The sequence below is a fragment of the Pipra filicauda genome, unplaced genomic scaffold (genome assembly GCF_003945595.2).
Source record: "Pipra filicauda isolate LSUMZ 115617 unplaced genomic scaffold, ASM394559v2 scaffold157_size4220110_pilon, whole genome shotgun sequence".
Classification (NCBI taxonomy): domain Eukaryota; kingdom Metazoa; phylum Chordata; class Aves; order Passeriformes; family Pipridae; genus Pipra; species Pipra filicauda.
In genome coordinates, this window is record NW_024104073.1 from 4,201,618 (window position 1) to 4,219,898 (window position 18,281).

The 18,281-nt window shown below is 40.3% G+C and overlaps 1 protein-coding gene across 1 annotated transcript; it reads left to right on the plus strand.

Annotated features, from left to right (window-relative positions):
* Positions 1 to 66: 66 nt before the first annotated feature.
* PTDSS1 (phosphatidylserine synthase 1) lies at positions 67 to 17,938 on the plus strand (the record flags this gene model as incomplete). The annotated part of the gene is made up of 7 exons (XM_039379126.1): positions 67 to 520; positions 5,636 to 5,727; positions 7,257 to 7,301; positions 9,479 to 9,603; positions 12,586 to 12,744; positions 15,617 to 15,768; positions 17,739 to 17,938. Coding segments are annotated over exons 1-7 (952 nt in total), but the record flags the coding sequence as incomplete, so codon positions are not given.
* Between the last annotated feature and the right edge of the window lie 343 nt (positions 17,939 to 18,281).

The following is an 18,281-nucleotide window of genomic DNA, read 5'->3' on the forward strand; positions in this document are numbered from 1 at the left end:
GGGGGAGGGGGAACATACAGGCACCAGAGTGCTTCCCACCGCTTGCTCAAAGGGGGCGGTGTGGCTCCACCTCTCCCCCTCCGGCGCTGCCTTCGTCCTTCCCTCGCGCGTGGGCGCGGCCCGGCGAGTTCCTCCTCTCCCCTCCCCTGCCCTGCCTTGCCTCGCCTCGCCTCGCGTTCCCCTCAGCGCGGCAGGAGCGGCGCTGCCCCGCTCGGCCCCGCTCGGCTCCCGCAGGGGGACGCGGCGCGGTCGGGCAGCCGGGCTCGGGCCGCGCCGCCCTGCCCTGCCCCGCCCCGGGACAACCCGAGCTGCGCTGAGACGAGGGGAGAAGAGGGGGCGAGATGGCGTCGTGCGTGGGGAGCCGGACCCTGAGCAAGAACGACGTGAACTACCGCCTGCACTTCCGCATGATCAACGAGCAGCAGGTGGAGGACATCACGCTTGAGTTCTTCTACCGGCCGCACACCATCACCCTCCTCAGCTTCACCATCCTCAGCCTCATGGCCTTCGCCTTCACCAGGTGCGCGGCCGCCACGACGATCCCCCTCCCCGCCCCCGGTGCTGGCGGCCCACAGCCGAAGGGGATTCCCGGGTCAGGGATGGGGAGGGTCCGTGCCCGGCCCCAGGGCGGGCACGGGCAGCGCGGTCCCTGCCGGGGCCAGGCTGTCGGCAGGGCCAGAGCCGGGCCGTTCCCGCCGGGCGGTCCTGGGCCCGGTGTGCCGGAGCCCCGTGCGCGGGAGGCCCATGTTTGGAGAGCGGGCATCCTCTCCTCCTTCCCAGAGCTGCTGTCCTCCCCACTGCAGTTCCTGGGAACTTGGTGATAGTTTCGAGGCTCTCTGTTGAAGTCTTTATTAAAATGCATTTCAAGTAGTTGCCAAAAATGGCTTTTACTGGGCTATCAAGCGGCCCAGCAGTGACATCACTCAAGCAGATGATCTACAAGCGTGCAGTAGACGGGAGTGTTGTGTAGCATCATTTCTACACAGCACTGTCTGCGGCCAGTCACAGGTCGGCTTAGGCCGTGGCACCGATAGGATTAGCCACATCCTTTGCACACTACAGGGAAAGCTCTGTGGGCATCGCCCCTGCAGTCATTCATGGCAATGCTGCTAGGAACGGACACAGTCTTTTTTAGGAGCCTTGTTTGAAAGCAAAGGGTATAGCAGTGCAGTCTGATGAGTATCCTGAATGTTTTTCTAAGTTGTACATACTTGTTATTGCCTCCTACTGAATGGGGTTGTGAAGAGGATTGCTCAATCCTCCTTTAGAGTAAATTGTGCAGTCTGTAGGGAAACAGTGATCCCTGGGAGGTTTTGACTGAGTAGTGCATCATGTTTGGGGCTCATTTAAACTTTTGTGGCATTGTGTGCACACAGTTGCGGATTTCAATGGCCTTGTTGCTTAAACTTACCATTAGATGTAAGAAAATCAGGATTTATCCCTAGGCCTCATGTACAGTTCAGTGTATAATCTTGTATTTCATTCTAAGAATCCAAATGTATAGTTTTTATTAGCTGTGGAAATAATGGCGAAGGCTGGCTTGAGCTGAGACAGAAGCATAAGGAAATGTAAAATAGTGTAACTGCAAATGGTCTGAGGAGTGCCTTTTCTTGTTTCATCTTATGCATAGCCCCAAGGAAGATATTTTTGAACACATCCCTTGTTCTACTTGGATCCCTTCTTAACTTCTAAATCAGAGACATGTTTCTGTGCTTTGCTACCATATTTAATTACAGACCTTGCTACAAGTGCTCCTCTTGTCCTTTCTCTCCTCACCAGATCATTTTTCCTTCCAAAGGGCCAATTTAGGTCAAACTTGTGAGTTAATAAGATATTCTCATCAAGACATAATTCTGAAGGATTAATGGAACCGATGGCTCACCTTTGGGGAAGGAATTTTGCCAATTCTTTCAAGCAGAGGACGAGCCAAGAGCGATTTCAGAACTATGGTGTTTTCTAGTCCCAAATAATACTGCTTTGCTTCTGGGATGTTGCATTTTTTCAAGAGTACTGCTAGCTCTTCATTCCATTTGTTTTGTTAGCTTTCTAACTCCAGCTTCTTCGGTTTCATTTGCTTCCCTCTGTTTCACTTTGCCTCACTTCCTGTGTTTAAATGTCAGTTGATTTCTCTTTATGTCTTCTCTGTTTCTCCTCTTCTCAGGTTGTGGAAGCTACTCAGATTTTGTTTTCTCCCTTATCCCCCTTTTGCTGATTCCAACTATTGTAGGAGTTTCCTAAATCAGAGTGCTGCCTCCATGCCTTATTTGGGACAGTACCCAAATTGTATGCAGTCTTTGAGAAACTGGGGGAGGGGAGATATTTCCTTACGTGCCTACAGTGTGTGCTCCTAGGTCTGGTCGTTCTGCTTCCATCAGCTTATTGCCTTGAGTCTCCAGTGACTGTGTTCATTTTTCCACCTCCTGAATGCAAGGCACTGTAGACTTCCCACTAAGGTGTCACAAGTGATTCTTTGCTTCTCCTGTGCTGGCAGTTATTCTGTAGCTCTCCTGGTCAATTTATTAAGCAGGGGATTTTCTATGATAAATTCATACTGATGTTGTTAAGTAAAATTTGTTTTTTCAGGAACTTCATCAGAGGAAATTTGCTTCCCTTAAAGTCTTTCTTGTCACTTCTGTACTTCTTTTGTGTCAGAGAAACTTGAAAAATGCTTTTCCCTTGTATATACTAAGCCAAAATGTGGAGTTTCCCTTCGGATCACTGAGAGCAGCTGATACTATCTTTGAGCTGACAGATAAGGGTGAAGCTGAACTTCAGATAGCAGTAATTTTCAGGTAGCAATAATGATAATAATAATTTAGGAAAAGAAATGTGTGTTTCATTTCACTTGAACGAAGTGGGGAATAGAGGGTGTTCTGTTCTTTAAAGCACATCCTTCTAGTGGTTCTGACAATGGCTACAGCTGCCTTGGTTATTTCCTGCTGAATGAGCCAGACACAGGCTCCCTTGCTTCTACTCTGCACCTTGGAGCAGAGGCATGGAGTGGCTGTAGCCTTCCCTGTCCTCCTCTACCCTAGAGAGAGTGATGTGGCCTTCTCTGAGCCCAGAGGCAACCAGCAGGAGGGCAGGTGAGTGCTGGAGGGGATATTTTGTGGGATACAACAATAGGACTGAGAAAGGTGACAGATTAGTAGGTGCTCCCATGAAGTTTCAAGGGTTTGTGGAAGCAGGAGTAAGACCTATGAGGATGTAGGGCTGTTGTCTTTCATGTACCTTATTTAATGGAATTGATTAAACTGTATTATTGTCCATTTAGATTTGCTTGAGTTTATGGAAGATTTCTCCCCCACCTCTGCCCCCATTCCAAATTTAGTGTCCTAACTATTTTTAACTCAGTTGAATATCCTTTTTTTCTTTTTCTTTATGATGTAATGTGCAAGTGTGATGTAGTGCTCTCAAGAAGAGCAGAAGAGAGAGAAAGATTATGTGCTTTATTTTTTATTACTTCTTCTCTAAAAAGTCACAGAATTGAAATATGCCATGGTAAAGTGGGTTAAAATTGAGAGAATTCTCATCTGTCCTCCCACACAAGCATTAGAAACCTTGTTTTTACTGCATGAATGCTTATATTTCAAAATCAGCTTCAACATTTATGGGGCTAAATGAGGAGATGATTTAGCACATTTTCCCGATTGCAGCTCATCGTAATTGTGTCTTTCCTTTTGGCATTCCTCAAAATAGTTTTTTCAGGCAAACACTATACTAACTAGTGCACAGCAGTGAGTTTCTTGCTCTCACCTGTTCTTACCTGCTTCTGGCAAGGAGATTGGATGTCTGTCCCTTTTGAAATGTATCTGCAAGCCAAACTGAAATGCCTTTGCCACCCACTTGGAATGAAACACAGTTTAACACTGCATACAACATCTTTGGTGATTTTGGGGGTAGTGCCAATATGACTTGGACAGCTTTCCTGAAGCTGAGTAGTACTAAGAATCCTGATACGCAAAGGTGAGTCATCTCAGTTGTGCAACAATTAAGTGATGCGATCACAGTGTCACTTCTTTCTTGGCCATGATGAATTGATGTTATGTGACTCTCATTATTTGTTCTCTCTTAAAAAATAGATATTCATCCTCTTGGTGGCAGCCATGACAGCACATTTGTGTGTGTTATTTGCCTGCGTTAAAAGAGGAATATGGTTTTGCTGTCTGAGCCATCAGAGCCTGAGACGCTGGCTAGGAAGTGCACTGGATGGCATGAGGCTCTTGGGATTGCTAGGGGAGCCACAGTTAAGCTCTGGAACCTGGAGTTTATAGCTGGTGTAAAGTGTCATCCTATGCAGCATGGCTGCTCAAAAATGACTGGTAAATCTGGACTCAACTGATTTAAAAAAAAATGCTGTGGGGAGTCCCAAAGGCCTGCAGAGAAACCATTCATGTTTAATGTATTTTGCCTGCCTGACACAGTGCTTAAATGCCTCACAGTGATGAAAGCCTGCTCTGGAGCTCTTAAGGTTCAGTTTTGAGCAAAAGAGAAATAATTTGGCTAAGTGAGAAATATTTTCTACCACAGCAAATATCTAATGTGGACAGCATTTATGCTGTCATGGGTTCTTTACTGAATCATCCAGAAATTTGACAGATAATCTGCCAGGAAGAGCTTTGTCCCTCTAAAGTTTGCTGGGAATTTTTTATTAGCATGTTGGGAATAAGTAAAGGAATGTAGTTAAATAGATAAACTAATCCTAAATACATGAAAATTACCCAGATAGTAAAACTTTAACTTCAGTTGTAGTGGATGATACATTATGAAATGGTAATTGTTCATACTATGATAGACAAGTATGAAGTTATACTATGAAGTTTGTTTCTGTTTGTATTACTGAAGTATCCCAGAAGCTTTCTGCTGGTTAGAAGACTTGGGTGAGGGTTAATCTTGCTGCTATACACCATATTCTACCTGCCTAAAAAAGAAGAGCTTAGTCAAGTTTGCCTTGGCATTCCAAACTGAATTCTTAAGTCTGTCCTCTGGCCGTAATATGACAGTAGCAGAGATAATACCAGCTATTTTGTTCAGAGCTTTGGCTTAACAGATCTAGAAACAAATTAATATTTTTCCTTGGCTCTATTAAGTTTTGCTATGTCTCTGTTACAGATTCTAAGCTGTATATTCATTATTTCCAAAGGCTGATTATAGTCGTTATTTTTGCCCTCTCTGCACTCACCTCAGGCATTTGGCATTGGGAATAGCAAAGGGAAATGAATTGCGAGTACCACCAAAACAGCAGAGAGAAACCTAGGAATTGCATCCAGGCTTCCAGAGATTTTAGTTTAGGTCTGTTTGCTGTGTAAAAGTACTTGTGATGATGTTCTGTGAACATTAAAGCAGGAAGATTTTCTCACCTTGTGTTAAATTTAGTCATTGCTTCTACATAAACTTCTAACAATGCTTATGGCTTCCATGTGTTGATTAAATATTTAACTCTCTTGTAAGAAAGGAACACCCAGAAGTGTAGTGTGAAAATCATTCAGTGGAGTTACTATCTTAACTGTTATATAATCAGCATGCATATTTTTTATATTTAATTTCCATGTAGTCTTTATTTGAATAATATATCCTCAGAGCCTTCTGGCTTCATCCTCATAATGTACTTGACCACTGTTGTCTGTCTCTTTAGGGATGATTCTGTACCAGAGGATAATATTTGGAGGGGTATCCTCTCTGTGATTTTCTTCTTTCTAATCATCAGTGTTCTAGCTTTTCCTAATGGTGAGTAAGGTTTACACAGTTTGTACTTCACTTTTTTTTACATGTGAATTTCTCTTTATTGCCACTATATTTTGATTTTTATTTAAATACCAATTTTCAATGTACTTTTTCTTTACTCTTTTGAATTTCTTTATGTTAAGTCTAAAAATGTTTTGCAGTCATACTGAGCAGAGATAACAGTAAAATGTGTTATTTATAGCTTGCCTGTGTTTAACAGGGAAGTCAGGTTCTAAGAACTGGTGTCCTATTTGCAGATGTGCAGTTGCAGCTCAGATTGCTAAGTAATGATGCTAACAGACCCTTAAATAATGTCTAAAAGGACTCTGCCTCAGTGTTTTAACAGAAGTGTCATTCTGAAAATTCTCAGAGACAACACCTTACATACAGCACCTTACCAGAAGGTAGTGAAAGAAATGGTCTAAGTCATATTAAAATGCAAAACCACGGTTGCTCAGTAGAAAGTTAAGTTGGACAAAAGTTTTGGTAGTTGTGTGAGGAGCAGAAAGTGCAAAAAAGGTAAACAAGTTTGTGTGTCAATTCTGTGGAAGAAATGCTTCTACCTGATTTGCATGTTTTTGGTTTTGTTTTTGTTTTTTTTTATTATTATTATTTTCATTATTGCTGTCAGCAGAATCACGATTCTTGTGTCAAGTCTAAACTATCTCACGATTGGCAGCGTTCAGGGAGAAACCGATTGTGGTCAGGGCAGCTTTTTACTTCAGAGGTGGCTGTGTTTTTTCCATATGTTAAAAATCCTTAATCCACACTTTTCACTAAGTATTCTCTGAAAAACTGAATGCCAGGGAAAAATGAGCTTTGTGCATACAGTGGTAAGCAGTCCTCAGTGTGTGTTGAAAATATTTTTCAGCCACTTCTTACTACCTAAATGTACGTTTCATATTTAGAGTTTTTCCAGTTTCATCAGACTTACCTTCTCTGCTCTTCCTATTAACTGAGAGGTTTTTAATCTAATAAATCAGTTTGATCACTGGCTCTAAAGTAAGGAATATGGACACTGGTAAGGAGCATAGGTATTTTACTTCTTGTCAGATATCTATGATACTCAGTTTGGAAGCTTCAGGAGGCCTCTTTGGTAACACTTCATGTTGGTCTGAAGGCTCCGCACCATGTATCTTTGGTAACACACAGAAATTGGTTTTTTTTTACTTAATTGGGAGCAAGTTATGTGTGACCTGTAGTCTAGAAACCAGGTCAGGAGATCCCCAGGTGACACTTGAGATGTGGTGTCTGCTGAACAAACAGCATTCTACTGTTTTGAAAACAACTCTATAAAAATAGTGGAAGATTTTGTCTACACGCTACTAGTTGGCAGTGTCCTTTTTGCACTCCAAAATCTGCTATTACTTTTTTTTTTTAACGTAGCTGCCCCAACTTTCGGGTGTATTTCATAGTTTGATGGAAAACTGATCTGTGCTCATACCAAATCCTCAGATGAGATATACTAAAAGATAAATTTTGTGGTTCTTATTGACTGGCTTCTAATAAGCTTTTGGTTTTACTGTCCACAGGACCCTTTACGCGTCCTCATCCTGCAATATGGAGGATGGTTTTTGGTAAGTTTAAGATATGTTTTTGACTTTCACTGCTTCTGCAGGATCTGCCATTTTCTGATAAAATGGAATTATCACGAAACATAATTGTGGATCAAGCCTCTATGAAGCTTCTCCTGCATCTGAGCAGTTGCTTAAAATCTATTCATAGTTGTGTTTGGGAATGTCATTGTAGTTACTGCGTGTCAGGATGGTGTAAACTGAATCATTAAAAAGAGATCATTCATTCTGATACTGTTTTAATCCTGTTGTGTTTGTGCTTCCTAATCTCCTTCCCCCACACCTTTCCTACTGCCATCTCTTCCAACCCCAGAAAGGTTTGGCATTTTTATAGCTACTGCATATACTATCTGACTTCTAAATCCAATCGAGTAGGGTGCTGCTTTTCATTATTGGCAAAATATGCTCTTACTTTATATGCTTATTAAATCGTGTCATTGTATAGCTTAACATATCTTTATTAATATTTGTAACATATATATTCATATTCTTAACTTATAATTTCATTAAAAGTTCCTGTAAATATCAGTCACATTCGTAGTTTGGAAGATAGTTCTATTAACTACAGAACTAACAAAGTGAAATCCTGCTCCTTAAATACCTGAATTACACAGCAAAACCATAAGGAGTTTAATTTTTAAATAATTCATGGTTCACAGAGCATATCCTAGACTGCATATTTGCAGAGAATTAGGCACATCTGATTTAAAAGCTGATCTGTTTATTTTTAAGGATACTGAATGTTTCTCTCTCCTTGTATAGCTAAAAATAAGTAGCCTCTCAAAGTAGCTGATTACTCATCTGTTGACACTGAGAGGGTATTGCTGACTAGACAGTACTTGTTAAAGAATCCTGCTTCTTGGAAGTTTGGGAAACTCAGGTCCTACTGCTCATTTGTGGTTCCAGCAAATGTAAAGGAAAAGGTCATTCTCAATGTTGATGCTGTCAGAGCTTGAGCCCTTGTACTTTTGGAAAAAAGCTGCACACAAAACCAAGAGCAACATTTTCCATGTTCAATTCTGCTTCTTCTGGCATGGTTCATTTAGCCACGCTTCAGTTCTCAGACCTGTTCAGTAGGTAAAAGGAAGGAGTAGTGTGTCCTCCACATTTCGAGATGCACCCTCACCTGTAGGCTGTGCTTCTTGCAGCAGTGTGACACTTGTTTATCTGATGTATTTTTAGGAGGGACTGCAGAGGACTGTTTGTGAGTACTTGAACAAAAGTTGCTTTCTAGCATGAAGTGGGGATTATTAACACATGAATTCTGGTTATAGTTTAAAATACCATTTTAGAATTGCTGTAGTTTATTTTGGATGGCAGATACTAAGTTTATTTGCATTAATCTTTCTGCCTTTCATGACAAAGCTGCAGGATACGAGTAAGTTCGAGACTGTGGAAATAGTGTTTATATGCCTCTTCCAAATGTGCTCTTGGATATTGGTGAACCTGTGAATATTGTAAAGATATGCTCCCAACAACAGCTTCATCTACCCACAGGTCTGTAACCAGGACTCAACTTGTAACAAGTTTTTCTTTTAAAAAAAAAATCCATATTCAGGCTTTGGGAGGAGAGAACTGGTACTCCCAAGTGGAAGTGTTTAATAATTTATAATGGTGAGAAAATAAATAATCATATTTATCTTTAAAAGCTTCAAGCAGTGAATTTTCCAGCTCACAAAAGTAACTCAAACATGCATTAGTTTATATTTATAATTACTTTTTATTGCCAGCACAGCTCAGAATTGCCAGATGGCATGATTAAATTGATCTTTGTGTTGAAATCTGCATATAGGCATTAGACATGCATTAGTTGAGACCAAGAATACTTAAAGCAAAGAGGCAGAGCTAATCCAATCGTGGATCCTAATGTATCTCTTACTAAAGAGCTTCCTGATTACAGACTTGTACTACGTGTCTAAACTGATTAGACTGATTTTGTTTTGATTAGGTTCATGCAGTGGAGCATATATTGTATCACTTCTCCCAGGAGGTGATATGAAGGGCTGAGTGCTCAGAGATCTGACTTGTCTCTTCAGCTTTTTTGCATGTAGCTGCTTTATAGAAACTCATCTGTGCAAACTGGGCACATGTAGAGCAAGTTTGAAAGCAGCTTTTTGGACTCTCTATGTTCCAAGGAGGTTTGTGAGTGAACATGATTTTAAAGCTGAGTCTTTTTGCAGGTCTCAGTGTGCTCTATTTTCTGTTCCTGGTGTTCGTGCTCTTCCTTAACTTTGAGCAGGTAAAAGCAGTGATGTACTGGCTGGATCCTAATCTTCGATATGCCACAAGGGAAGCAGATATTATGGTATGTATCCATGGCACTTATTGTACATTTTGGCTACTTCAGGCATATTTTACCTGAGTGGAAAGGGATAAATCTGAATTTGCTGGCATCAGCAATGCAAGTTTGTGCCTATACTTGACAGAGTCAACGAGCCCTTTGTGTCACCTACTGTTTATTTACATTGAAATTAACTAATGTGAAAAAAAACTTTTTTTTTTCTAATGCAGCTCTTTAGATGAGTGTGCAATTTGAAATGGGATATGTGTGAAGTGACTTTGGATTCCTTTAAGTAATAGATATGAGCCTGGATACTGAAAACAGACTTAGCAAGGTTGTACCTAAATGAAGCCTCTATGGTGTGTGTGTCCCAGATCATTGCTGCTGCAGTGCTGCACTCAGAGAACTTGGGTCTTGCCTTGTTGCTCTGAGCTTAGTACATGACTGGCATGCTACAGAGTATGTGGAAATGCAGGTACAACAACTGCAGGATTCTGCTGCCTTCCAGTCACTCAGCTGAGCACTGATGCTGTTACCATTGGGAAATTACTTCCATAGACCTTAGTATGGAGTGACATGGAAAGCCAGGCTTGTTCTTCTGCCTATTGAGCAGCTTGCGAAAAGTTTTCCTTACAGAGAACATTCCCCCTCAGGTGGGGACACTAGCACAGGGAGCTGAGGTTGTAAAAGGAGGCCTGGGAGAAGTATGTGAGTTACGTTGGGAGGCAGGCAGAAGACAGTGTGAGCAGTTGGGCACCAAGAAGAAGAGGGTTACTGCATGGGGAGGCAATCCTCACTATTCCATCAAATTACTGCTCACCACCTGACCAGCATGCTCCCTTGCCCTTGGGTTTGTGCATCTGGCCACCATGATCACCTGTTGTATAGTCTTATAGGGTTCATGCCTCGTGAGCAAGGAAATACTCTGGTTGTCTTTCACACAGAGCAATTTACTGCATGTGCCAACCACTGCACAGCACCTCATCAGCAGTGGCTGCAAACTGTAACACATAATCAGAAGTGGAAATATTTACAATGCAGTAAGCTTACATTAATGAATTGATAGTGATAGGCAGGCTCCTTACCTGGAAAACGGGATGCTTCAGGCATTGCCGATCAGCAGTACAGATTGTGCAACTCCAGCACGTGAAGTAGGGCCGTGACTTTCGGTTCTGCAGGAGACCTGTGGTGATGACATGGGCAGCTTGCTCCTAGGTGGTGGGAGGACACATGGCTAAATGGAGCCTGAGCATGGGTGTTAGTGATGTTGCTGAGCAACAAGATGGAGCTGAGACGAGGAGTCTGTTGGTAAGTCAGGTTCACCTGGCTCTCCTGTCATTTAAGTTAGAAATAGATTCAAGTCACGGGAGGACTAGTATTACTACTGGCACAGAACCACAGTACAGCAGATTCCCCAACCGTAGCAATCAGCGGACACTTACTCTGTGCTACTTTGCAATCCTGATATTGTCACTTAAAGTTGGAGCAAATTAAAGTGCAACTATAATGAAGGTTGCAGCTTGATTGCTTGCACAGAACCGGCAAAATTACTTTGGTATAAAAGAAAGTTCAACACATTTTGCTGTGTGGCTAGCAGAGCTGCAGCCAAAAAGATGAGATAGAGAAGAAAAAAGCCCCAGTACAAATAAAAGCAAAAAAGCAAAAGCCTTGGAAAAAAACTTACTTTTGGAGTAACCTCATTGTACTCACTCGTCATAAATATCATGGTGTAGCTAGGAACCTGCACCTTCTGTGGTGCCCTCCAGGCTTCTCCTGCTGGCAAATGAACCCATTTCAGTTCTTTTGGGTACATGCACTAAAGCTGCAGGTTTGCCATCCTTAGAACAGGTGGTGCACCTTTCTCTGAAGGACCAGCAGCATAGGCATGCACAAGAAGCAATACTGTGCTTTCATTTCAGGGAGCACCAGCATTAAGGGTTTTATAGTGAGATTTAACTGCCTGCTGATAGAAGGATTTGTGTAACAGTGTGCATTCTTCTCTTTGTGGTCGCCTGGATTCAAACCTTTCTCTACATCTCCGTTTTAGCTTGATCAGGATTCGTTTGTGTGGGATTAGCAATAGTTCTGGCCTGAAAGAGAATTCTTGGTTTAACGGTGTTGAGTGGTGCCGTGTTGTCACCTGCAGGTGGCAATGTATATTTAAGCAGGATTGGAGACCAGAGGTTTTTAAATGTGTGTTTCCTGTTAGGAATAGTTAGTTTATGCCCAGTGACACAACAGAATGCCACAACTGCAGCCTCCTGATGGCATACAGATTTTATTTCTTGTTGGGCAGTGTTTTCTTGCACTTGCTGTACAACATGTTGAGAGAACCCATTTCCTTTGTTACTGGAGACTAGAATATTAATTAATATTCTTAAGGAATCTGTCACTCATCTGTGACAACACAGTTGCAAGCTCCCCTTGATTTTTTTTTAAATTTTTTCAATTCAGGCCTGTGACTGAACTTCCTCAATATGAATGGGTTCTGGAAAATTGCTTTCATGAGGAAAATAATACACAAAAGATACTCAAATAAACACTGATACAAGTAACATTACATCACAAACTGGTGAGGATTAGCCACTGACGAGCCACATCTGAATACCAGACAACATCAAAATGGGGAAAGAGAGTTATTTCAAATCAAGACTCCAAAGAAGGGTTTTATTGTTTTGTTGTTGCTGGTTTTATTGTTATTGATTTTACTGTTCTTGCTGTTTCTCTATCACATAAGAAATATATGCTTCTTCAGGCACCAGGATCTATTGTATCTCCCTTTAAATTAGAGCTGTACTGTGATGGTACTGAGTCTTAATACTGGAAGTTTTCTGGCAGAGTTTAGAAGGACAAGAAAGCAAATAATGCTTATTTTAATACCCGTATAATTTCAGATTTGTTGCACTAAATAGAAAGATGTTTCTTCATCCTAGTTTTTCTGAAGTTGTGTGTTGATTGAGTATTTTTGTTGGGTTTGGGTTTTTTTGGGTTTTTTTTTCATAACAGGAGTATGCAGTGAACTGTCATGTTATCACCTGGGAAAGAATCCTTAGCCACTTTGATATATTTGCTTTTGGACATTTCTGGGGCTGGGCTATGAAGGCTTTGCTGATCCGCAGCTATGGGCTCTGCTGGACTATCAGCATCACCTGGGAGCTCACTGAGGTAGGCCACCCTTGCGTCTTAATTGTAAGCAAATGTATGAGATGTGTTCTTGTGGGAAGTGTGGATGTTACTAGAAGGATGACTCTCTAGTCCTCAGCATAGATTTACATTTTAAGCCTTATAAACCAGGTGCTGAGTAATTGATGCAATTGAATTAGTAGACAACAGCAAGCTGGGTTTTAGGTAAGTGGCTTATTATTGCTTGAATGGGAGGGAGATCTAGGCCATCCTGTTGGTGCCATTCATAATTTATTTTTCTGCTGTTAGGGAGATCATGCTACTTTTGCTACTTCAGATATTTCCTGATTCAGAGCAAGTGTTCTCCTTTTTCACTTTGCAATATCTGTGGTCTACTGTCATGATCCCCTTACCCCACATACAACAGGATTACACATTGTGTATAGTCATGCATAATGTACAAGTGAAATGCAACTGGGGATTAACACCTGAACTTAGTCTTTAAAATCAGTTTTCTGTAAAGCTTGCCGTCTTGAGAATGCTTGCCTCATCTGACAAAGCTTTTATAATTCAGAAACATAGATAAGGATTTATTTGTCTAAAATTAAACTTCTGGGTTTCAAAATACTGCTGCCATGAGTTCCTCTTCAAAACACGTTTTTGTTCTGTGGCATTGAAGGGTATGCCATTTTCTAAGTTATTTTGAAATCACTTAAGATTGGGATTTCACAAGTACCCATCCGCAAAAAAATAATTTTTCTAGTTATTATATTCATATTTTCGCTCTGGAAAAGAATGTATTTGGATTTGTTTCACTTGTACTGTTATTGTGCATTTGATCATCACACAACCATCGTCTTCAATTTGACACCACGTGGAGTGTCTTCCCCTTGTTGAAAGGCAGATTATTGGAACAGACAATGTGTTGGATAAGGTTCAACGTATGGATATATTATCACCACTCGAATGGATTTTTAATGAATTAGACAATTCAGGAGAGTAATTTGAAACCTACAGAAGTTGTCAGGGCAATTACATAGGGATTTAGCTGTGCATCTCCTATTAGCATTTATGGATTACAGCTGACTCCCCATTCTGAAATGGGAAACTTGGCTCGTGCTTCATACTGTAGGATTAAAGCTGGGATGCAGGCAGACCTTGGTGTCTCATTCTGAGAAAGCAGCTAGCACCTTAGAGGTGATCTGGCTAACACCCGTGCTCTGGGCTTTGCTGCCTTACATTCTGTAATTTCTGGTGTCTTTGGTTGGGTTATCGTAGACTGAGATTTGTAGCCTATTGTCCCTTTTAGGTTAAATTAGTTAAAAACATGAAAGGGAAACTTCAGCAGGAAATGAACAACATTATATTGCCTGGGTCCTGAAGAGAAATTCAAGTTTTCTTTTTTACAGGTTGAAATTCATATAGCCTTGTCAACGTAAAACAAGTGATTTTGATATGCTTTTGCAAGAGTTTTCTAAGGAACTGTCATTGCCAATAATAGTCACTGTAATGTGCTATAAATGGATCAGTATTCGTTCTTGCTCTATACAGAAAACATTCTTCTTGTTCCTTTTCCCGCATCTGACTTTTTCAATATTTTATTTATACATCTGTTAGTAAAAGATACTTTATTATAAAATCATATCAGTAATCTTCCATGGAAAGAGTCTGTGTGCACTGACTGACAAAAGTTGTACTGTTTCTGTGGAGGTAAGAATATACTTTAATTTGCTGTGTGTTTTGTAAGTATCTCCTTGAGTGTTCCAAAGAGACTGCTTAACACATGGCTGTCTTGATTTCCAGTCTATAGCTAAAATTTTCTAATCTGTTTTTTGGGTTGCAGCAATTTTTTTCATAAAATAGAGTGTACAATTATTTTCTCTTAAAGGAAAGCCACTGAATCCATTTCTAGCTCTTGGTAAATTATATTTATATCTTATTTTAACTCTGGCCAGTTGTTCCCCTCACTCCATCAGTAATGTAAAGTCACCAAATGTATCTCTAAGTACATTTAATTGCCTTACTAATGCCTCATAGTGATTTTCAGTTGAGTATTCTGAAAGGAACAGATTGCTTCAGAGGTAAATGATTTGCACACTTTCCAGAGGAAATCTTGAAGGCATGAGATGTTTTGATATATCTAGGTGGTGTCAGCTCTTCAATCTAATAATGTTTTTTTTCTGGCCTGTTTTCCAGTATCTTCATCATAAAAGTGCCTTCATTGTTATAGTGCTTAGCAGAGACCAAGCAGGAAGGCAGAGTGGAATGTCCTCTTAAATTCTTGACACAATCTGGATCAAGTCTAGCAGCAAAGCTTGTAGAGTCTGAAATGTTGGTGAACTCCTTATCTTTTAGAGTCACTAAATTTAGATGAAAATAATAAATGAAAGATAGGGTTTTGAAAAAGAACAAGTATTTAGTCCTGAACACCAACATGCTTTAAGTACTGACTGTTGTTACAAGTGCATCCATTCCACTTACTGCTGTTGCTGGTTTAGAAAACATACTTCTTGAAACTATTTAGCAAAAGTAAAACAAAGATTCTTTTCAACTTACTTTTAAAGCACAAACCACCTTATTTCCTCCAAGAAATGCAGTAGTTCTGCTTGTTTCATGCATTTCTATGAAGGTTCTGTGTACCATCTTTGAGAGGCCAAGAGCTGCATGATATCCTTATATACAGCATAGCCCCAACAGGAAACCGTGAGAAGGAAACCTCTGATGTCTTGTGTGGTTCTGTTCAAGGCCTTCTGAAGTTAAAGGAAAGATGTCTGTCAGATTTCAGTGGTTGTGGCTTATGTCACTGAAGTATTCTGTGTACTGAAAAGCTGATTTTTGAATGTGTACTTAAAAAGTGAATTTATATGAATTCTGTGCTGTTCCTCACCCAGAATCTCTTTGCTGTATTCTGTAGCTCTTCTTCATGCACCTTCTGCCTAATTTTGCTGAATGCTGGTGGGATCAAGTCATTTTGGACATCCTGCTTTGTAACGGGGGTGGCATCTGGTTGGGCATGGTAGTTTGTCGTTTCTTGGAGATGAGGACCTATCACTGGGCAAGCTTCAAGTAGGTCTAAATTAAAGCTTGATAAACATTATGTTCGATGTTATAATGTTAAATTTGTTTCCTTGGGAAATAGACCACCTTCTTTGCTTAAGTAAAATACATGTAGTATAGAAATAGCACGCAATCTGCCTGTGCTAACAAGGCTGTAATTTTATTTTAAATGTTAAATATCAATCTCATCATAACGCTACTGTACAGCATATATTTGTAAATATGACTGTATATATAATTTTCCTTTGCAGTCCTAACTTACAAGCATTGATACCAATGGAAAATATAATGTAGTAAAGCTATTTGTGTTTTCAGTTAATTTTGTACTTTGAGGAAGGCAGGGAGCAAAACAAATTGTACTTGTTTTCTCATTATACATTTTTTAAACTAGATTTGGGCTCAGCTTGAGGATGCATTAGTGTGGCAATCTGTCAGCACTAGTTGTAATTGTAGAAGAGGCATCAGACTGATTGTACCTATTCTGTGAATTGCCTTACCCCATTGCTGACCCTCTGAAATAAATGGAGTAATTGCAAAATAAAGAGGTATTTGTTGTGTAAAAGGGCAACAGATTGTGACCTAGTAAGTGTCAGTTCCTAGCTGTCCACATGGTTTCTTCCATAGTTTTTAACATCTCTCCAGCCTTCTTCCCAGCCAGTTGGTAGCAAGCATGGTTATCTGCACATTAGCAATGGTATAGATGAAACAGATCGAGTACAATGAATTGCCTCGAGAGATGGAAAACGAGCTCAAATCTTGACTTCCAAATTTGTACACCATGTGAATTTCTGTACCGATTTTCTTTTCTTGCTCACAAATTTGTTAATTGCTCTAAGCACCATCCAGCCTTTAGTCTCAATTCAGTTTTCCTTCATTTCCATTAGAGCCGATGATCCTTCTGTTTTTAGAGTTCACTGAAAGTTTAAACAGCAGAATATCTATGGCACAACTAGTCTTTATTGTCTTTGTGGAATGATTTTTCCTCACATTCTTTTAAATGCATGAGTAGATTTTTTGATCTTTAATATGAAAGTGCTGCATAAAATTAGAAGCTTTTGCTTGGGCCCTTTTAATTTATTTTTCTCTTTCTTTCATTGAATAAATGTAGATCTTAAAATTTAGAAGATACTCTCTCACTCAAGGTCTCTCTAGCCTAAAAGAACACAAATATCAGAAATATGAAATCTGAGTCTCTTTTTTTGTTCAGAAGGGCCAGAGAAATAACAGGGTGAAAACTGACTTCTAGCCCTTACTAGTCTTCCTTCTTAAAAAGAAGCTCTGAGTTTTTCTTAGATTCCCTGTCCTTTGGATGCTGTTGCTCATCTGAATCAATGTTATCAAAAGCAAGAACCAACCAGTAATACATATGTCAGATGAGCCTCCATTAAAATCCCCTTTCTAATTGGAATTTAATAGATTTCTAGCTTTTAACAGTGCTATCGCACCTCTCCAGGAGGCCCACATGTATCTTATATCAGAACAGCAGGGGCTATATGTACTGGAAGTGTAGTAAAATCTGTATCATAATTTTTAAACGTGTGGAGCCAGCCCTTTATACAATGGATGAATAATGAATCTGACAGATTCTTGAAGGATTGATGTCAGTGAGCTCTAGCACAAGGAGTCTTTGGGATAACAGTAGTGGCAGCATAGACTAGGAAGAAATATCCTCTAGATTTTCCAAGGGGGTTGCAGAATTGCAATCCTTGTATCTTTCCTTTGTGGAGAGGATGATAAATGTTTTGTAGTTAGTTAGTGACTGAGGATAGAGAAGGGTGGGCTTTTAGAGCAGAATAGCACCCTGACTGAAATGCTTAGTAGGTAGTTCCTTAATTCACCCTTGTACATAGTCGTGTCTGTCAAGGTCTCTGCTCTCCATCAAAAAAGTACAGTTGTTCCAAAACATCAGTAACACGGCTGTTGCTTTTTTTTCCCCTTGCATATTCCTTGTATTTACTCCAGCCATTCTGTTTTTCTAGGGACATTCACACAACCACAGGGAAAATCAAAAGAGCTGTATTGCAGTTCACCCCAGCCAGCTGGACCTATGTCCGCTGGTTTGACCCAAAGTCATCATTTCAGAGAGTGGCTGGAATCTATCTTTTCATGATCATTTGGCAGGTAAGAAATAAATTCTGTGACCTCAAAGCTGCCATCAGCTCAGTTACTTGTTGGCTATGTTAGACTAGAAAATATTCTAATGCAATGTAGGTCTGTCATTGAAATACACAATTAAATGAACTGATAATACACAATTGGTCAGGATATTGCTCAGAGAAGTTTCACAGTAGTTCATGAGTGTAATTGCAGAACCTATGGAAGAACCCAAATGTTACAGATTGCTGTACAGGCCATCAGATTGCTCTTTCCAATTGATACAGATTTAAAAACTGCTAGATAGTGGGGGCTTGAGATGGTGGATTTTTAATTTATTTTGGTTTTGTTGTGTCGATTGGGGGATTTTTTGGTTGTTTGTTTTGTTTGGGGTGGTGTTTGTGGTTTTGTTTGTTTTTTTTTACTTT